Raw genomic sequence first — 13,420 nt, 5'->3', positions numbered from 1 at the left:
AACAAAGTGTGCAAATACAAAAAGAAAGTAATAATAAATATTGAGAACATGAGATGAAGAGTCCCGGAAACTGAGTCCATAGGTTGAGGGAACATTTCTATGAAGTTGAGTGAAGTTATCCCCTGTGGTTCAAGAGCCTGATGGTTGAGGGGTAACAATTGTTCCTGAACCTACTGGTGTGAGTCTTGAGGCTCCTGTAGCATCTTCCTGATGGCAGCAGTGAGAAGAGAGCACGTCCTGGATGGTGGAGGTCCCTGATGATGAAGGCTGTTTTCCTGCAACAGTGTTTCATGTAGATGTGCTCAAAGGTGGGGAGGGCTTTACCTTCCCTTCGATGGACAAAAAAGTATCTGCTACTTTTTGTAGGACTTCCGTTTCAGGGCATTGGTGTTTTGGTACCAGGCTGTGATGCAGCCTGTCAGTATAGTCTCCATGATCCATCTATAGAAGCTTGTCAAAGAATTAGGTATCATGCCAAACCTTTGCGAACTCCTAAGGAAGTAGAGGCGCTGCAGTGCTTTCTTCGTAATTGCACTTGCATGCTGGGCTCAGGATAGGTCCTCAAAAACAATCACACTGAGGAATTTCAAGCTGCTGACCCTCTCCACCTTTGAGCCCCTGATGGAGGACTGTCTTCTGGACCTTTGATTTCTTCCTCCTGAAGTCAATAATCAGCTCCTTGGTCTTGCTGACATTGATTATGTTTTTTTTTAATAAAATGCAAGAATTTCTATGGAAAAGAGAGCATGAGTAGTTCTGAATTCTTAAAAAGAATGTTGATCAGGAAGCAAATTTTGGCAGGAAAACCTTGTTTTATGCTCTGACAATTGACTAGGTTTGCACATAGCACCCTAGTGTGCCTTAAATCTGGTTTGAAGTGAAGTACTGATTTTCTACCTTCTCCCCCTCTCCAAACGCTGTTTCTGTGAAAGTGGTTCTCCTTTTCAAATCAAACGTCACAACAGCTGCATTTTCATGAGAAGTGCTAGCAATTGTGTGTGGAACAGATGACAGTTCCCTGTGCAACTTTGAGGGATCTACTGATATCCTGACAACATGACTGGGAGCATCATTTGGGAATATTTGTTCATGCACAGGATATGCCTGTGTAACGACCCACATTTCTGGGGAAAATATGAACAAAGATTTTCTGTACAGCTGCACAGCTGGATTTGTTTATCTAGCTGCTGCCATTTGATGGAGTGTTCTTTCAGACAGATGTGACTCTTGAGTTTTCTGGCACTGACCTACAGAATTGATAGGTTTCACCAATTTCAGCAGACACATTTTGCCACTGTTCTGACTTAAGCCTCAACTCCTCCCAAATCTAGCTTGAGGAAGATAAAGTAGTGGTTCGGAAGTAATACATTGCATTATGCATCACACTTCTTCAGGTCCCAATTTTTTTTTTATATATATATCTGTAAGCAATATCTGAGCACGTTGGGATTTTTACCATGCTTTGTATTGTTCAGGAAAAGATTTGAGCAGAATACAAAACCTGTCAGGGTATAAACCAGTCTTTCAGAGTAATCCATTAAACATAGAGTTTGATTATAGAACGAATGAGTTTGTTGTAGGTTTATTTCATTTCATTTCACTTTATCCGTTGTGATTGTCCAACTGTGGGCAATGTCTGCAGTCATGGAGCTACAGCAAAGAAAAGCAGAGCTTGTATTGAAACCTGATTGAGGGGTCCGTGGTGGAAAGGGTGAGCAACTTCAGGTTGCTGAGGGTCGGCATCTCAGAGGATCTATCTTGGGCCCGGCACATTCATGCAATCATGAAGAAGCTCTAATTCTGTAGGATTTTGTGGAGATTTAGTATGTTGTAGAGAACTACAGCATGGAGACAGGCCTTTCAACCCAACAGCTGTACACCGACTACAGCATCCTCCTTGCTAATCCCAGATGCCCACCGTTGGCCTGTACCTCTCCAGGTACCTATCTAAATGCCTCTTAAAAATTGCAGTTGCACCCACCTCGACCACTTCTTCTGGCAGTTCATCCCAGGTACTCATTCTGTTCTGTGTAACAAAATTACCTATCATGGCTCTTAAGTATCTCCTATCTTGCAGCTGTGCTTCTTGTTTTGGACCCCTAAACCCTGGGGAGATGACTACGAGCATCCAACTATTCCATACCACTTAGATTTTATGAACTTCTGTGAAGTGACCCCTCATTCTCCTATGCTCCAGGAAATAAAGATCCAGTGTAGCTAACTTGTCACTCTAAATCAAGCCCTCTAGCCGATAATGCATTGGTGTAAATTTCCTCTGCATCCTCTTCAGTGTGACACTGTCTTTCTTATAGCAGGGTGACTAGAACTGTACACAATGGTCCAGGTGCTGGGAGGAACACTGCAGGTCAGGCAGCAACATGATGCTGAGCTCCGCAGGGGTTCCCAACTTGGAGTCCAGTAACCCATTGATCAGCAGCAGGGGTCCATGGCATAAAAACGGTTGGGAACCCCTGCGTGTTTGTGTTGCTCTGAATTTCCAGCATCTGTAGAATTTCTTGTGCTTGTAACACAAGTGCAGCCTCACTGGTACTGCAGCACATTATCCCTACTCCTAAATTTGATGCCTTGACTGCTAAAAGCCAGCATGCTAAATGCCTTCATCAGCCTTGTCAACTTTCGGCGAACTATGAACTTGTTCCTCGTTTCCACAACACTCATCAGTGCCTTGTCATTCACTGTATCAGTTCCAACTTCATTTCGATGTCTGAAATGCCTCACTTCACATGTATCTGAGCAGAAAACTATTTGCTGTTCCTCATCCTATCTCCCTCACCAATCAAGGTCTGTTTGTCATTCATTGTGACCCGCTTCACTGTCAACAATGTCCCTAATTTGGTATCGTCAACAAACTTGCTAATCATTCCATGTACAGTATATTCATGTCCATATAATAATAAAGTGCCATCACTGAACCCTGGGAGTTCCCTCAGGTGCATGATAAGCAATACCAGATAGACTGTTCAACAAAGTAATGTTAGCAAAATAATAAGCCTATACTGTGAAGAGATTCTGAGCATAACTTAATTCTTCCTACATTTTAATATCAGCATATCTCATCATCAGCCTCTGTGCCTCTGTACCAGAGAACTTATTTGTCATTAAGGATCAGCGCTGAGTGATTGTAGCATTTTTGACAATACCAACCTCCTGATGATAAGCAAAGTCCCTGTCTTGCAGAGGTAAAAGAACCCTGGCACATTTGAGGAGGAGCAGGGAATATCTCTGGTGTTCTGGCCAATAAATACATGTTGTGCAGCAACATTAATAGCTGTAAATCAGCTGTTTGTGGCACCTTTTTGCTTAAGAATTTGACTATCAGATTTGTCTCTGAAATCAGGTATTATTGGAATTGTCAAAGGCCATGAATGTATATTATTTCATACGGTTGGGAGCAATGAAATAGAATCAATTGGTAGTTCTCCAATTGTTTCAATTGACTGGAATTTCTAAAATTAGCTTAACCAGAAATCCATCCCAGGATTGAAGTTGGATTCAATCCTGTATCCAGGCATCCAAGAGATGCTGAGCTATAATGTAAGTTCAGTGCCCGTAGAGAGGAATGAATAACATTTTGTCTTGTTGAAACTCCATTCCTGCAGGATGGTGTCTTGGAGCTTTCCTTTTAGTGAAATAATTCATCTTCTAATATAAACGTCACTCCTTTACAGATCTGTTCAAGCAAGTGGCGAGTCCCACTGGATTCTGTGATCAGCGCAGGCTTGGGCTTCTACTGCACGATGCAATTCAGATTCCACGCCAGCTGGGAGAAGTGGCATCCTTTGGAGGTAGCAACATTGAACCCAGTGTTCGCAGCTGCTTCCAGTTTGTAAGTTTATGATGTTTTTGCCAGGATTCTTTTTCCCTCAGTGAACTGATAAATTGAGATGTAATGCATAAATTACATGGAATTACCGCAGAAGTACAGCACAGAGAGTTTGTCCTGACTTGTCTGTGCTAGCATCTGTGCTCCATTTGAGTCTGTTCCCAAACTTTGCCGGCACAAAGTTCTATTAAAATCTTGCACCTCAGTTTCAATGTAGCTTTTCAACAGGTGATCAACAGCCAATAAAGACTCTGAGTCAGTACATGGGCAATGGGGCAATTGACCGGTTTTCTTTGGTAGGGGTGGGGGCGGGAACGAGGTTATTGATGGATTTGCAAGCTCTACATAGTGCCCTTCTTGGTGCAAAAGTAGAAGATAGGCATTTAAAAAGATTTTCTGAGGACTTAGAAGTTTTGTAATTATCATGATATAATGTTATAATTATTATATTTCAACCTTATCTGTCTCAGAGGTAGGTGAAACACCTGGCTCATGCTGGTTTCTCTTAGTCATTGTGTCTGTCTTGAACCTCCGAACCATGCAGCCAACTAAACCCAGAGGCTTAATAATACATGTGCCTCTGGCTTCTGTGAGAACTTAATAAAGCTTTCACATTAAAATATGCCCTACAGAGCAGCTAACGTTTGCACGGAGAACTAATGGAGGGTTTGAGATGTGGATCATGATTCAGACCTGAAGCATAAGAAATGGAAGGAATAAAGATTAGAAAAAGTGAAGAGGAGTAAATTTAAGTGAGTTCAAATGATTGATAAATACAAACATGAATTAGGTTTGTCAAATGATAGGTTAGAAATTTTTCTAATTCAGGAAAGCCACCTTAGAACTGTGCTGCTGGCAGCAAATTTGTCTTGCACAAAGAGCTACGAAGAATTTCAGAGCAATAGATTGTTTTGATTAGTAAGTGAGTAAAGACCTATTGATTTCAATGTCAGGATTTCTGTGCTCATTTTTGCATATTACATTTGTGTATGCTTCAACTTTTAATGTTTGTTATTAAATGGTGAGACATGTAGAGGGCATATGTCATTTTGATCTTTTGGTGCTTGCGTATTGAATGATAATTGATGTCTTCAGTTAAGATGCACTCAAGTTTCTATGCCTCTCTCGTCTGCATATTTTTTGAAGTTTCAGCAGTTCCTAAGGGTTCCCTTTATTCCTTTCCTGTTCTTTTGTTAGAAGCATTTTATTCAAATCCTCAGAGGCACAAAAGACGGTGAAATGGTTTTAGTGAAAGTTGTAAAATACCAGATTGTTACGATACACAAAAGAAGTGGTAATAAAGACCAATATCTGGACAAAATAAAGATTCTTGTGTGATCAAATGATCTTGTTCTTCGTTCTGAATTTAAAGCTGTAACTCCCGAGGTACTTTAACAAATGTGCAGTGAGAAAATTAACCAGTTAATGTCCTGTTGGTGCATTTGCCATTCATTTTGGAGTGGGTCACTAAACATGGAAACAGGCCCTTTTGACCCAACAAGTCTATCTAAGTTGGTGTCATTTGCCAGCATTTGCTCCATATTCCTCTGAACCTTCCTGTTCAGGTACCTGTTCAAATGTCTTTCAAATGTTGTTACTCTACCTGCCGTAACCATTTCCTCTGGCAGCTCATTCCATATACGTACCATCTCCGTGTGGAAAAAGTTTCCCCTGACATGTTAAACCTTTGCCCTTGTTCTTGACACCCCAGGTCTGGGAATAGGACTGAGTTTTTTCTCCCTGTCTATGCCTCTTATGGTTTTATACACCTCCATAAGGACATGAGGACTTAGGAGTCCTCAGTCTCCTAAATTCAGGGAAGTTCCATTCTGCTCAACCTTGTATCCCAATCCCTTGAGTCTTGGTATTGTCCTTGAAAATCTCCTCTGCACTTTCCAGATTGAAGGCATCTTTCTTACAGCAGACATGAGGAAATCTGCAGATGCTGGAAATTCAAGCAACACACACAAAATGCTGGTGGAACGCAGCAGGCCAGGCAGCATCTATAGGAAGAAGTACAGCTGACGTTTCAGGCCAAGACCCTTCGTCAGGTCTTTCTATAGATGCTGCCTCGCCTGCTGCATTTCACCAGCATTTTATGTGTGTTGCTTTCTTACAGCAGGATAACCTAACATGAATACCATAATTTTTTTTAAATGTCAAGAGTGTACACCTTTCACTAAGAAAATTTAATTAAGTTAGTGTGCTGCAGTGTACCTTTTCCTGCTGCATTTGGTCTTGAAAGTTTACCTTTTTCTTCCTTTGTGCCTCTTTGCAGACTGCAGGCCGGTGCTGAAGTCTGCTGCTTGTGTAAATGTCCACATCCAATCACTTCTTTGTTTTTACGTGAGCAACTTTGTAAACATGTTTAGTCTCTAAATACACCCGTTGAGGTACTTTTGTGAGTACAGTGTCAAGACATGGCTGTTTAATGTACATCTCAGCAACAAATCTTTGTGCTGGTAGACTATCTCATGCTTAAGTAGATGTGTGTAGTCTGGAGGGTCATTCTCAACAAAAGAACGTGCGTGACATTTACCTTTGACTTGTTCTGATCCCAATGACCCAACAATGCCTTCCACCATAAACGTCAGGAAAAGAATGATGAACTTTTCACAAAGGTCTTTCAGAGCAGCACCCTCTTTAGAATCTTGGTTTTGACTTGGCACTTCAGTTAATAAAGTATACAGATGAGAAGGGAGCTTTATCAAAAGCTTTTAAGTCCTTGCCCTTTGAATCAGGGGTAAATACTGAAAAGAAAAATTCAGTATTTATTTCTCAAAGTACTCTAAATCTGAAATAAAAATAGAATATGTTGGAAGTTTAGCTTTCCATGCTAATTCCATTTCATCAACATGAAATGCTAACCATTTCTTTCTCCAAACTGTTTCTGTAAAACTTGCCTGATTGTTTCATAGGGAAGGCATTAGTTTGAACTTGCCAGTGCCCTGCAGGTAACAAGATCTAATCCCAGATCTGATTTCAGATAGGACAGTGGGTGGGAAAGAAAAATCAGTTGGGCAGGATTGCGAGAAACGTACCAAAAGATGAGTATGTGTTTGCAGATGCGGCAAATTGGACAAATTATCCAGCAACTGTTAAAATGTTAACTATGGTCTGAGCCAGTCCATAGCAAATTCAGTTTATGTATTCCAATAGATAATTTATGTACTATATACAATATATATTGAGTGTCTTTTTTATTGTGAGGGCATTAAAAGGCAGTTTTCTGTATATTGTAAGGTTGCAGTATCTAAGTCAATGGTTTTGGTAGATAGGAATTATACAAATTGTGGCATCTTCTTGGAGGTCCAAGCTATGCTGGAAAATATAAGCTGCTTATCACATATATTATGATGTAAAGAAAAAAAAATTCATTTAAATCCTCTTAGATATAAAATGCATTTACCATGAAATTGTGTTCACTGACCAAGTGCATTCATTAAGTTCTAAATCCCTGTGGCTGTTTATGGAAAAAGCAACAGGTGAGAGAGCATAATTTTTTTTTTGAAAACCTTCATAGTTGGTTTGCTCAAGGCAAATAAGTTACTGATTATCTTCACGCTGTTCCATTCAAATCATTGTATGATGGTGCCAAAGCAGTTAGCGCTGCTCTCTCATAGTTCCCAAAGACGAGAGAGATGGCTCTGTAAGAAACGGGCCAGGGTTTCATGTTTTCTGCTACTTCTAAATGATGTGCAGGTAGACCAGGTGGCTGAAGTAAAATACTCCTTAATGTATACAAGTCAGAAAATAAAATTTCTGAGTACGTGAGTGAGAATATGATGCAGGGTTAGAGAGAAATGGGACTTGTGGGATTGCTGTGCTAGAGACCGACAGAGGCTCTTGCAGGCTGAATGGCCGTCTTCTATTTTGTAGTAAAGAAACCAGGACAAAGATCACTAGTACCAAGGATGTACGGGTGCTTTGCTTAGTTTGTTCACATGTCCTTTGGCACGCCTACCATACAACAGGATAATGTTTCCCTTCCAACAGGCAAAGAACCACCAAAGTGGTTCAGTCATCCACTCAGATGATTAATTCCTGTTGGAGCAGGGGATGGCTGGCTCTGGATAGATGAAATTCAAAATTCAGATGATTATGCCTATTAGTAGAGGTCCAATAATTTAGTACTTGTGTTTGGTTTGGAAACAACTCAATGGGCAGTCGTTTCCCAAGATGTAAAGGCCCACCGGAATTCATGCATGAAAAGAAAAGCACAAGTAGAACCAGGGTTTCTGGCTTTTGTCAGGAGTTACTTGTAATCTGTAGTCGGCACTGATAAAATGGATCTCTCTGCGTGTTTTCACCCTGTTTGTTTTAAAAGGTCGATAGTTCTTCAGATGGGATCCCACAGATTCCTTACCCCTCTACTACTCTGCCCAAATAATTCCACAGGAATCTAGACCACAATAAAAAGCATACAGTTGGTCCAAGGTGGGATTTCATCCTGTTCTCGGTTTGAATTCCAAGCAAGGGAATTTTCCCTTGGATTTCAGAGAGGGTGCTCGTGGTTGGTTTTCCTCTATAATTTATTTTTTCGAAGTGGCAGAAACTGCAGCAAGAGACTGTTCAGGCAATGCGAAGGGCAGGCCCCCCACTGCCCATAGATCGCTCTCTGCCTGCCCTTGCTGGTTCATGATAGTTTTCTGCTGGGACAGGGGTTTCTTGGAGTGCTGTGTAGCAGGTGTTTGGGTGCAGGTAACTGGCTCTGCTCATTGAGTGGCCCCTTCTCCCCAGATTCTCCAGCTGTTAATGGCCATTGACATTTTCCATATGAATCCTTAGATCACTGAAGACATTGGGGGGGGGGCAGTGGAAGATGATTCTTAACATAAATTAATATTTTTTTTAGTTAAAAGAGCTCTTGTTTAGAGAGTTGAAATTATTTTAGCTAATTTGATTGAATTGAAATCAACATTCAACAGGCAGATTTCTCTGCCGGAGCAGTGCAAAATCTGCAGACTGCTTCAGAAGTCTCATGGTGCTATTCAGGGGATTCCCTGTAGAACAAATTACAACTGAAACACAACTCAAAACCTGCAAAATATTGGGGTGCCTCAGCATTCCTGCTGGCATCTCATAGGAAGATCTGTCTCAGTAAATATGGATTGGCAAAGCGTCTGCAGTAAAGCATCGTCTGAAGGATTTATGACCAGTTTCAGAACTTGTGGAGTGCGGACAAGGGAAAGGATATTTGGCAGGTTGACTACTAATTGCAGGTTAGGAGTTAGAACTGCACAGGGTGGTAAGTGTTATGTCACATAATTTGACACTGGGTACCATGTTCATCATTTACATAAACAATTTAACTTCAAGAATAAGATGTGAAGTTTTATAATTTACAGTGATGTGGCTAATGAAAGGAGCACTTAAAGTGAGGGAAAAGACATCAATAAACTTGCATCTTGTGCATATAAATTGGCAAATAAATTTCAAAGTAGATAATACTGACTTCAGTAGAAGGAGCAATTTAAACAGGGGTACCAATTTGCTGTCCTCCATTTAATGTTGCAGCACATTACCTAATTTCCCTGTGCCATGTGGTTCATTTGCCCGCAAGGATTTGGTGTTGAATAAAATTGGTGTTGATTCAACACTTAGGAGGTGGCTCATGAAATTGTTCCTGTTTAGATTAGGAATGCAATTTGAGGACTGATTGTTCTTCCAGTTATTTAAGTGAAACATATGCTATCCTCAGTATAACACACAATGAAATTCTTAGAATAATGCATAAATTAAGTGAACATCACTGTGGTACTAATTTTCATGTCAGGAAAACAGTCAGCATACCCAGCTTTGGCTTTTCCATCCCCAGTTGTGACCCTATGCAGGAGATGCATCAATGTGGAATCATGTTGATGAATATAGTTTTCTCTGGCAAGCTGTTCGATACCGGCTCAGTTCTGAAAGAAATCAGTGTGCCTGATTCATTTAGTTCATGTTTTCAGTAGCCATTGGAGTTGTGTTTATGAGTTAATGACTTACTCTAAGTTGGCTCATTTTGCGCTGTGCCCTACATTAAAACACAAGGAGAGAAAAGGAAAAGCAAGATGTTAATTACTTTAGATAATGATGAAATTTGTGATTGGATTATTGCTGTTTGGAAACTCTTATCTGTTGATCAATTAAGAAAGTACAAAGGTGAATTACAGGGCAAGCATAATTTTCCATGCTGTTTAATTGCTCTGAATATCTTTCTCTTCTGCTCCCAAGGCCAATAACAAGCCCGAGATTGAGGCAGCTTTGTTCCTGGATTGGATGAGGCTGGAGCCTCAGTCGATGGTCTGGATGCCCGTACTCCACAGAGTGGCAGCAGCTGAGACAGCCAAACACCAGGCCAAGTGCAATATTTGTAAAGAATGTCCCATCATCGGATTCAGGTACAAACGTAACATTTTCCTTCCCTTGTGATCTGAAATTGCTGTCTAGTTGAAATTATTCCGAATGCTTTCAATTATTGAACAATCGAGTGGGATAATTAAGCTTTGTGTAGGCCTCTGCTGTGGATAGTTTGTATATTCACAGAAACAGAGAGGGGGATGTTTTATCCAAGTCAGGGTAAGGCAATGCTCTAGTTACTCGGTTTGAAGATAAAGCACAGAAATAATCAAAACCTAATATCACTCTGGGTTTCCTGTATGATTCTATTGGTTTCATGACATTGCTTCCCTGCACCTACAGTGGTTTCTACCGGAAGTGTTATAGGTAGTGAAAGTAAGTGAATAACTATTAATTGGAGCATGCCTGCCTTGCATCCAGGCTTTATGTTATGATATCAGGCAAGTTTCTCATCGAACCAGTTTTCTCATTTGCACTTGGGCCACAGGTAATGGCAGGGGCAGAGGCACAAGCAAGGCTGGATAAGTCACAATGTTGTTGCTCATTTGTAGGATATTCAGCCCTTGTCTATTGGTGTTTTCATTTACTGTTGTGCACTTGTAATCAGGTTCCCACAGACCAAATTATGCTTCACAAATGATTTTGTGTTGTCCCTGAACCCAAAGCTTCAAGCAGCTCAGTTCATCAGGCAAACCTATGCTGTCTCTCGTATATGGGCTTTGGAAACACAAGTCTTTGTCCTTTTTCCACTTTTACACAACTGTCTATGCAATCCTTCAGAGAGCAAGTAAACTTTGAATGGGAAGCACCAAATATCCATATGTGCCATTGGTGGAGAAGCAGAGATTACAGCTGGTTTCATTTGTCTGTTATTATCGTCTTCAAAATAAATGACATTCACCTGGAGGGACAAAAGTAGCAACTTACAGTACCTTCGGGTGGCTATGGCAACCTTAGACCCAAGTCACAGGGCAGGTGTTCCTGTGCAAGTAGAAAGACTCACTTGGAGCAAACATGAAAGCCGATTAAAGGCAACGAAAACTGAAACAATAGTGAGACCAAAGTTTGTAAAACTGGTCCCAGAAATACTCTAAGGAATACAATTGTCAGCAGAACAAGTGGCTGCCTTTCTCTATGCAAATTAATTCGACAGATGTAGCTTGAAGAAGACTGATCAGGCTGCTGTCGGCTAGACTGCTGCCTCAGAAACAAGAGGTGAAAGGATTTTCTAAATGACCTACTGTCAAATATTAAAATATTATCGCCGGATGAATTTGTCACAAAATAAGAACATTTTGGATGAGATGTGGGGTAGAAATTTGATAGCGCCAGCCCTCCAAGTGGAAAATGGGTTACAGGAATATGATCCTGCAGATCAGTTTAAGGCCTGCAGGCCATCAAGCTGTACTACTCCTCAGATGGCTCACCAGCAGAGCTGAAGATCAAGCTTGGGTCAACATGCAAAGGAGGTGGAGGAATTCAACATGTCAGGCAGCATCTAGGAGAGAACAGACAGTCGACGTTTTTGGTCGAGGTCCTACATCAGGACTGGAAAGGAAGAGGGGTGACAGCCAGTACAAAAAAGGTGGGAGGAAGGGACTAGAGCAAGAATTGCAGGTGATAGGTGATACAGGTGGGTGTGGTGGGAGAGGGGTAGCAGGAATGCTTTAAGAAGCTGGGAGGGTGAAAGGTGGATGTGACATGAGGCTGAAGAAGATGGGATCCAATAGAAAAGGATAGTGGACCATTGTGTTGCTCGTGGTGGCCCATTGTCTAGGTTGTTGAGGGAGGAGGTGCCAACAGGTGGGTAGTCATAGTCATACTTTATTGATCCCGAGGGAAATTGGGTTTTGTTACAGTTGCACCAACCAAGAATAGAGTATAGACATAGCAATATAAAACTATAAATAATTAAATAATAATATGTAAATTATGCCAGGAAATAGGTCCAGGACCAGCCTATTGGCTCAGGGTGTCTGACCCTCCAAGGGAGGAGTTGTAAAGTTTGATGGCCACAGGCAGGAATGACTTCCTATGACGCTCAGTGTTGCATCTCGGTGGAATGAGTCTCTGGCTAAATGTACTCCTGTGCCCAACCAGTAGATTATGGTATGAGTTGTGACGGGCTCCAGGAAGTGATTCGGGGAGCTGGATTGCTATCTTGGCGTTTGGAGCATTGCTGCTTCCTGTGGCTCACCAGGATAGGTTTGAAAATGACCAACTTAAATTTAGTTTGTCAGTGTAAGAGCCTGTTGAAGATTGCCATGCTGTGCATTTCAACATCCCACCTGCAAAAGATTTTAGCAAGTTAACAATTTAGCAAGCTCACTTGACTTGGGAAAGAGAAATGGGAAGACTTGAGACAGATTATAACTCGAGAAACAGATTGACTCTCTAGGATCCAAGTTGAATTCCTGCAGGTGGTTTCATTCAAGACCAAGCCAGCCGAACTCAGCATGATCAACTTGTTACCACTGGGCTTCTGTTTAAAAAATTATTGACTGCCTCATGTTTAGGTCCATCAGACTGGTCATATTGAGTGGATATTTGTTGATGCGAAGTTCCAGTCACCATTCTGATAGATATTTCCATCTTGCCACTGGTTTCCATTTCTGTTCCTCCCTCATACGATACTAATCACCATGCTAATTTTCTTCATCCCTTTACTGGATTCGTCCAGGCTTCATCTGTACTGTATAAGCCGGTCTTAAATTCTGTCCTTATGCCAAGTTCATATTCACCTTTTCCCTTAATGCTCACAGACTCCTTATTCTTGAAATTCTAATCATTGCCCTAAGCTTCAGAGCCCTCCAGTGTGTCATCACTCTCTTTACAACTCCACTGGGACTAATTCATTATTGGTGAGTGCCTCTTCCAATTCTGTGAGTCCACTATGAGAGCACCATTGCCACTAGAACCTCGTAAATTTTCAGTGAAGCTGCAGGCAACAAGCAATGCCCAGTGAGTGATGAGTTTTCCATCCCTTTGGGAGGCATGCGCATTGCTGGCAAGTCCAGAATTTATTACTCTGTAATTACTTTTTGGGTTCCCAGCTCACAGTGGTGTGTGAGCTGAAGGGCACAGGTGTTTCTGCATCGGCCTTTGTTGTCCATCCAGGTGGGTTTGGGAGGTTGTGGTGAAGAAACCCCGGTCAGTTGTAGTGGGGCTTCTCAGTGGGACGCACAGCTGCTGCAGTGGGGAATGGAGTGCCGAAGATGTTGGTCAGGTTGGCAG

General features: G+C 41.5%; 1 protein-coding gene across 17 annotated transcripts in view; it reads left to right on the top strand.

The window, feature by feature from the left end:
• dmd (dystrophin) overlaps window positions 1–13,420 on the top strand; it is a 1,961,093-nt gene that overhangs the window by 1,881,497 nt on the left and 66,176 nt on the right. For all 17 annotated transcript variants that reach the window (XM_072260552.1, XM_072260560.1, XM_072260554.1 and 14 more), the window contains 2 exons: window positions 3,690–3,847; window positions 10,061–10,227. In XM_072260552.1, the coding sequence (XP_072116653.1) occupies window positions 3,690–3,847; window positions 10,061–10,227 (325 nt within the window). The remainder of the gene's footprint in view (window positions 1–3,689; window positions 3,848–10,060; window positions 10,228–13,420) is intronic.

Source organism: Mobula birostris, chromosome 6 (genome assembly GCF_030028105.1).
Source record: "Mobula birostris isolate sMobBir1 chromosome 6, sMobBir1.hap1, whole genome shotgun sequence".
Classification (NCBI taxonomy): domain Eukaryota; kingdom Metazoa; phylum Chordata; class Chondrichthyes; order Myliobatiformes; family Myliobatidae; genus Mobula; species Mobula birostris.
The sequence above is the reverse complement of the archived record's forward strand: the minus strand, read 5'-3'. Positions and strand labels throughout refer to the sequence as shown.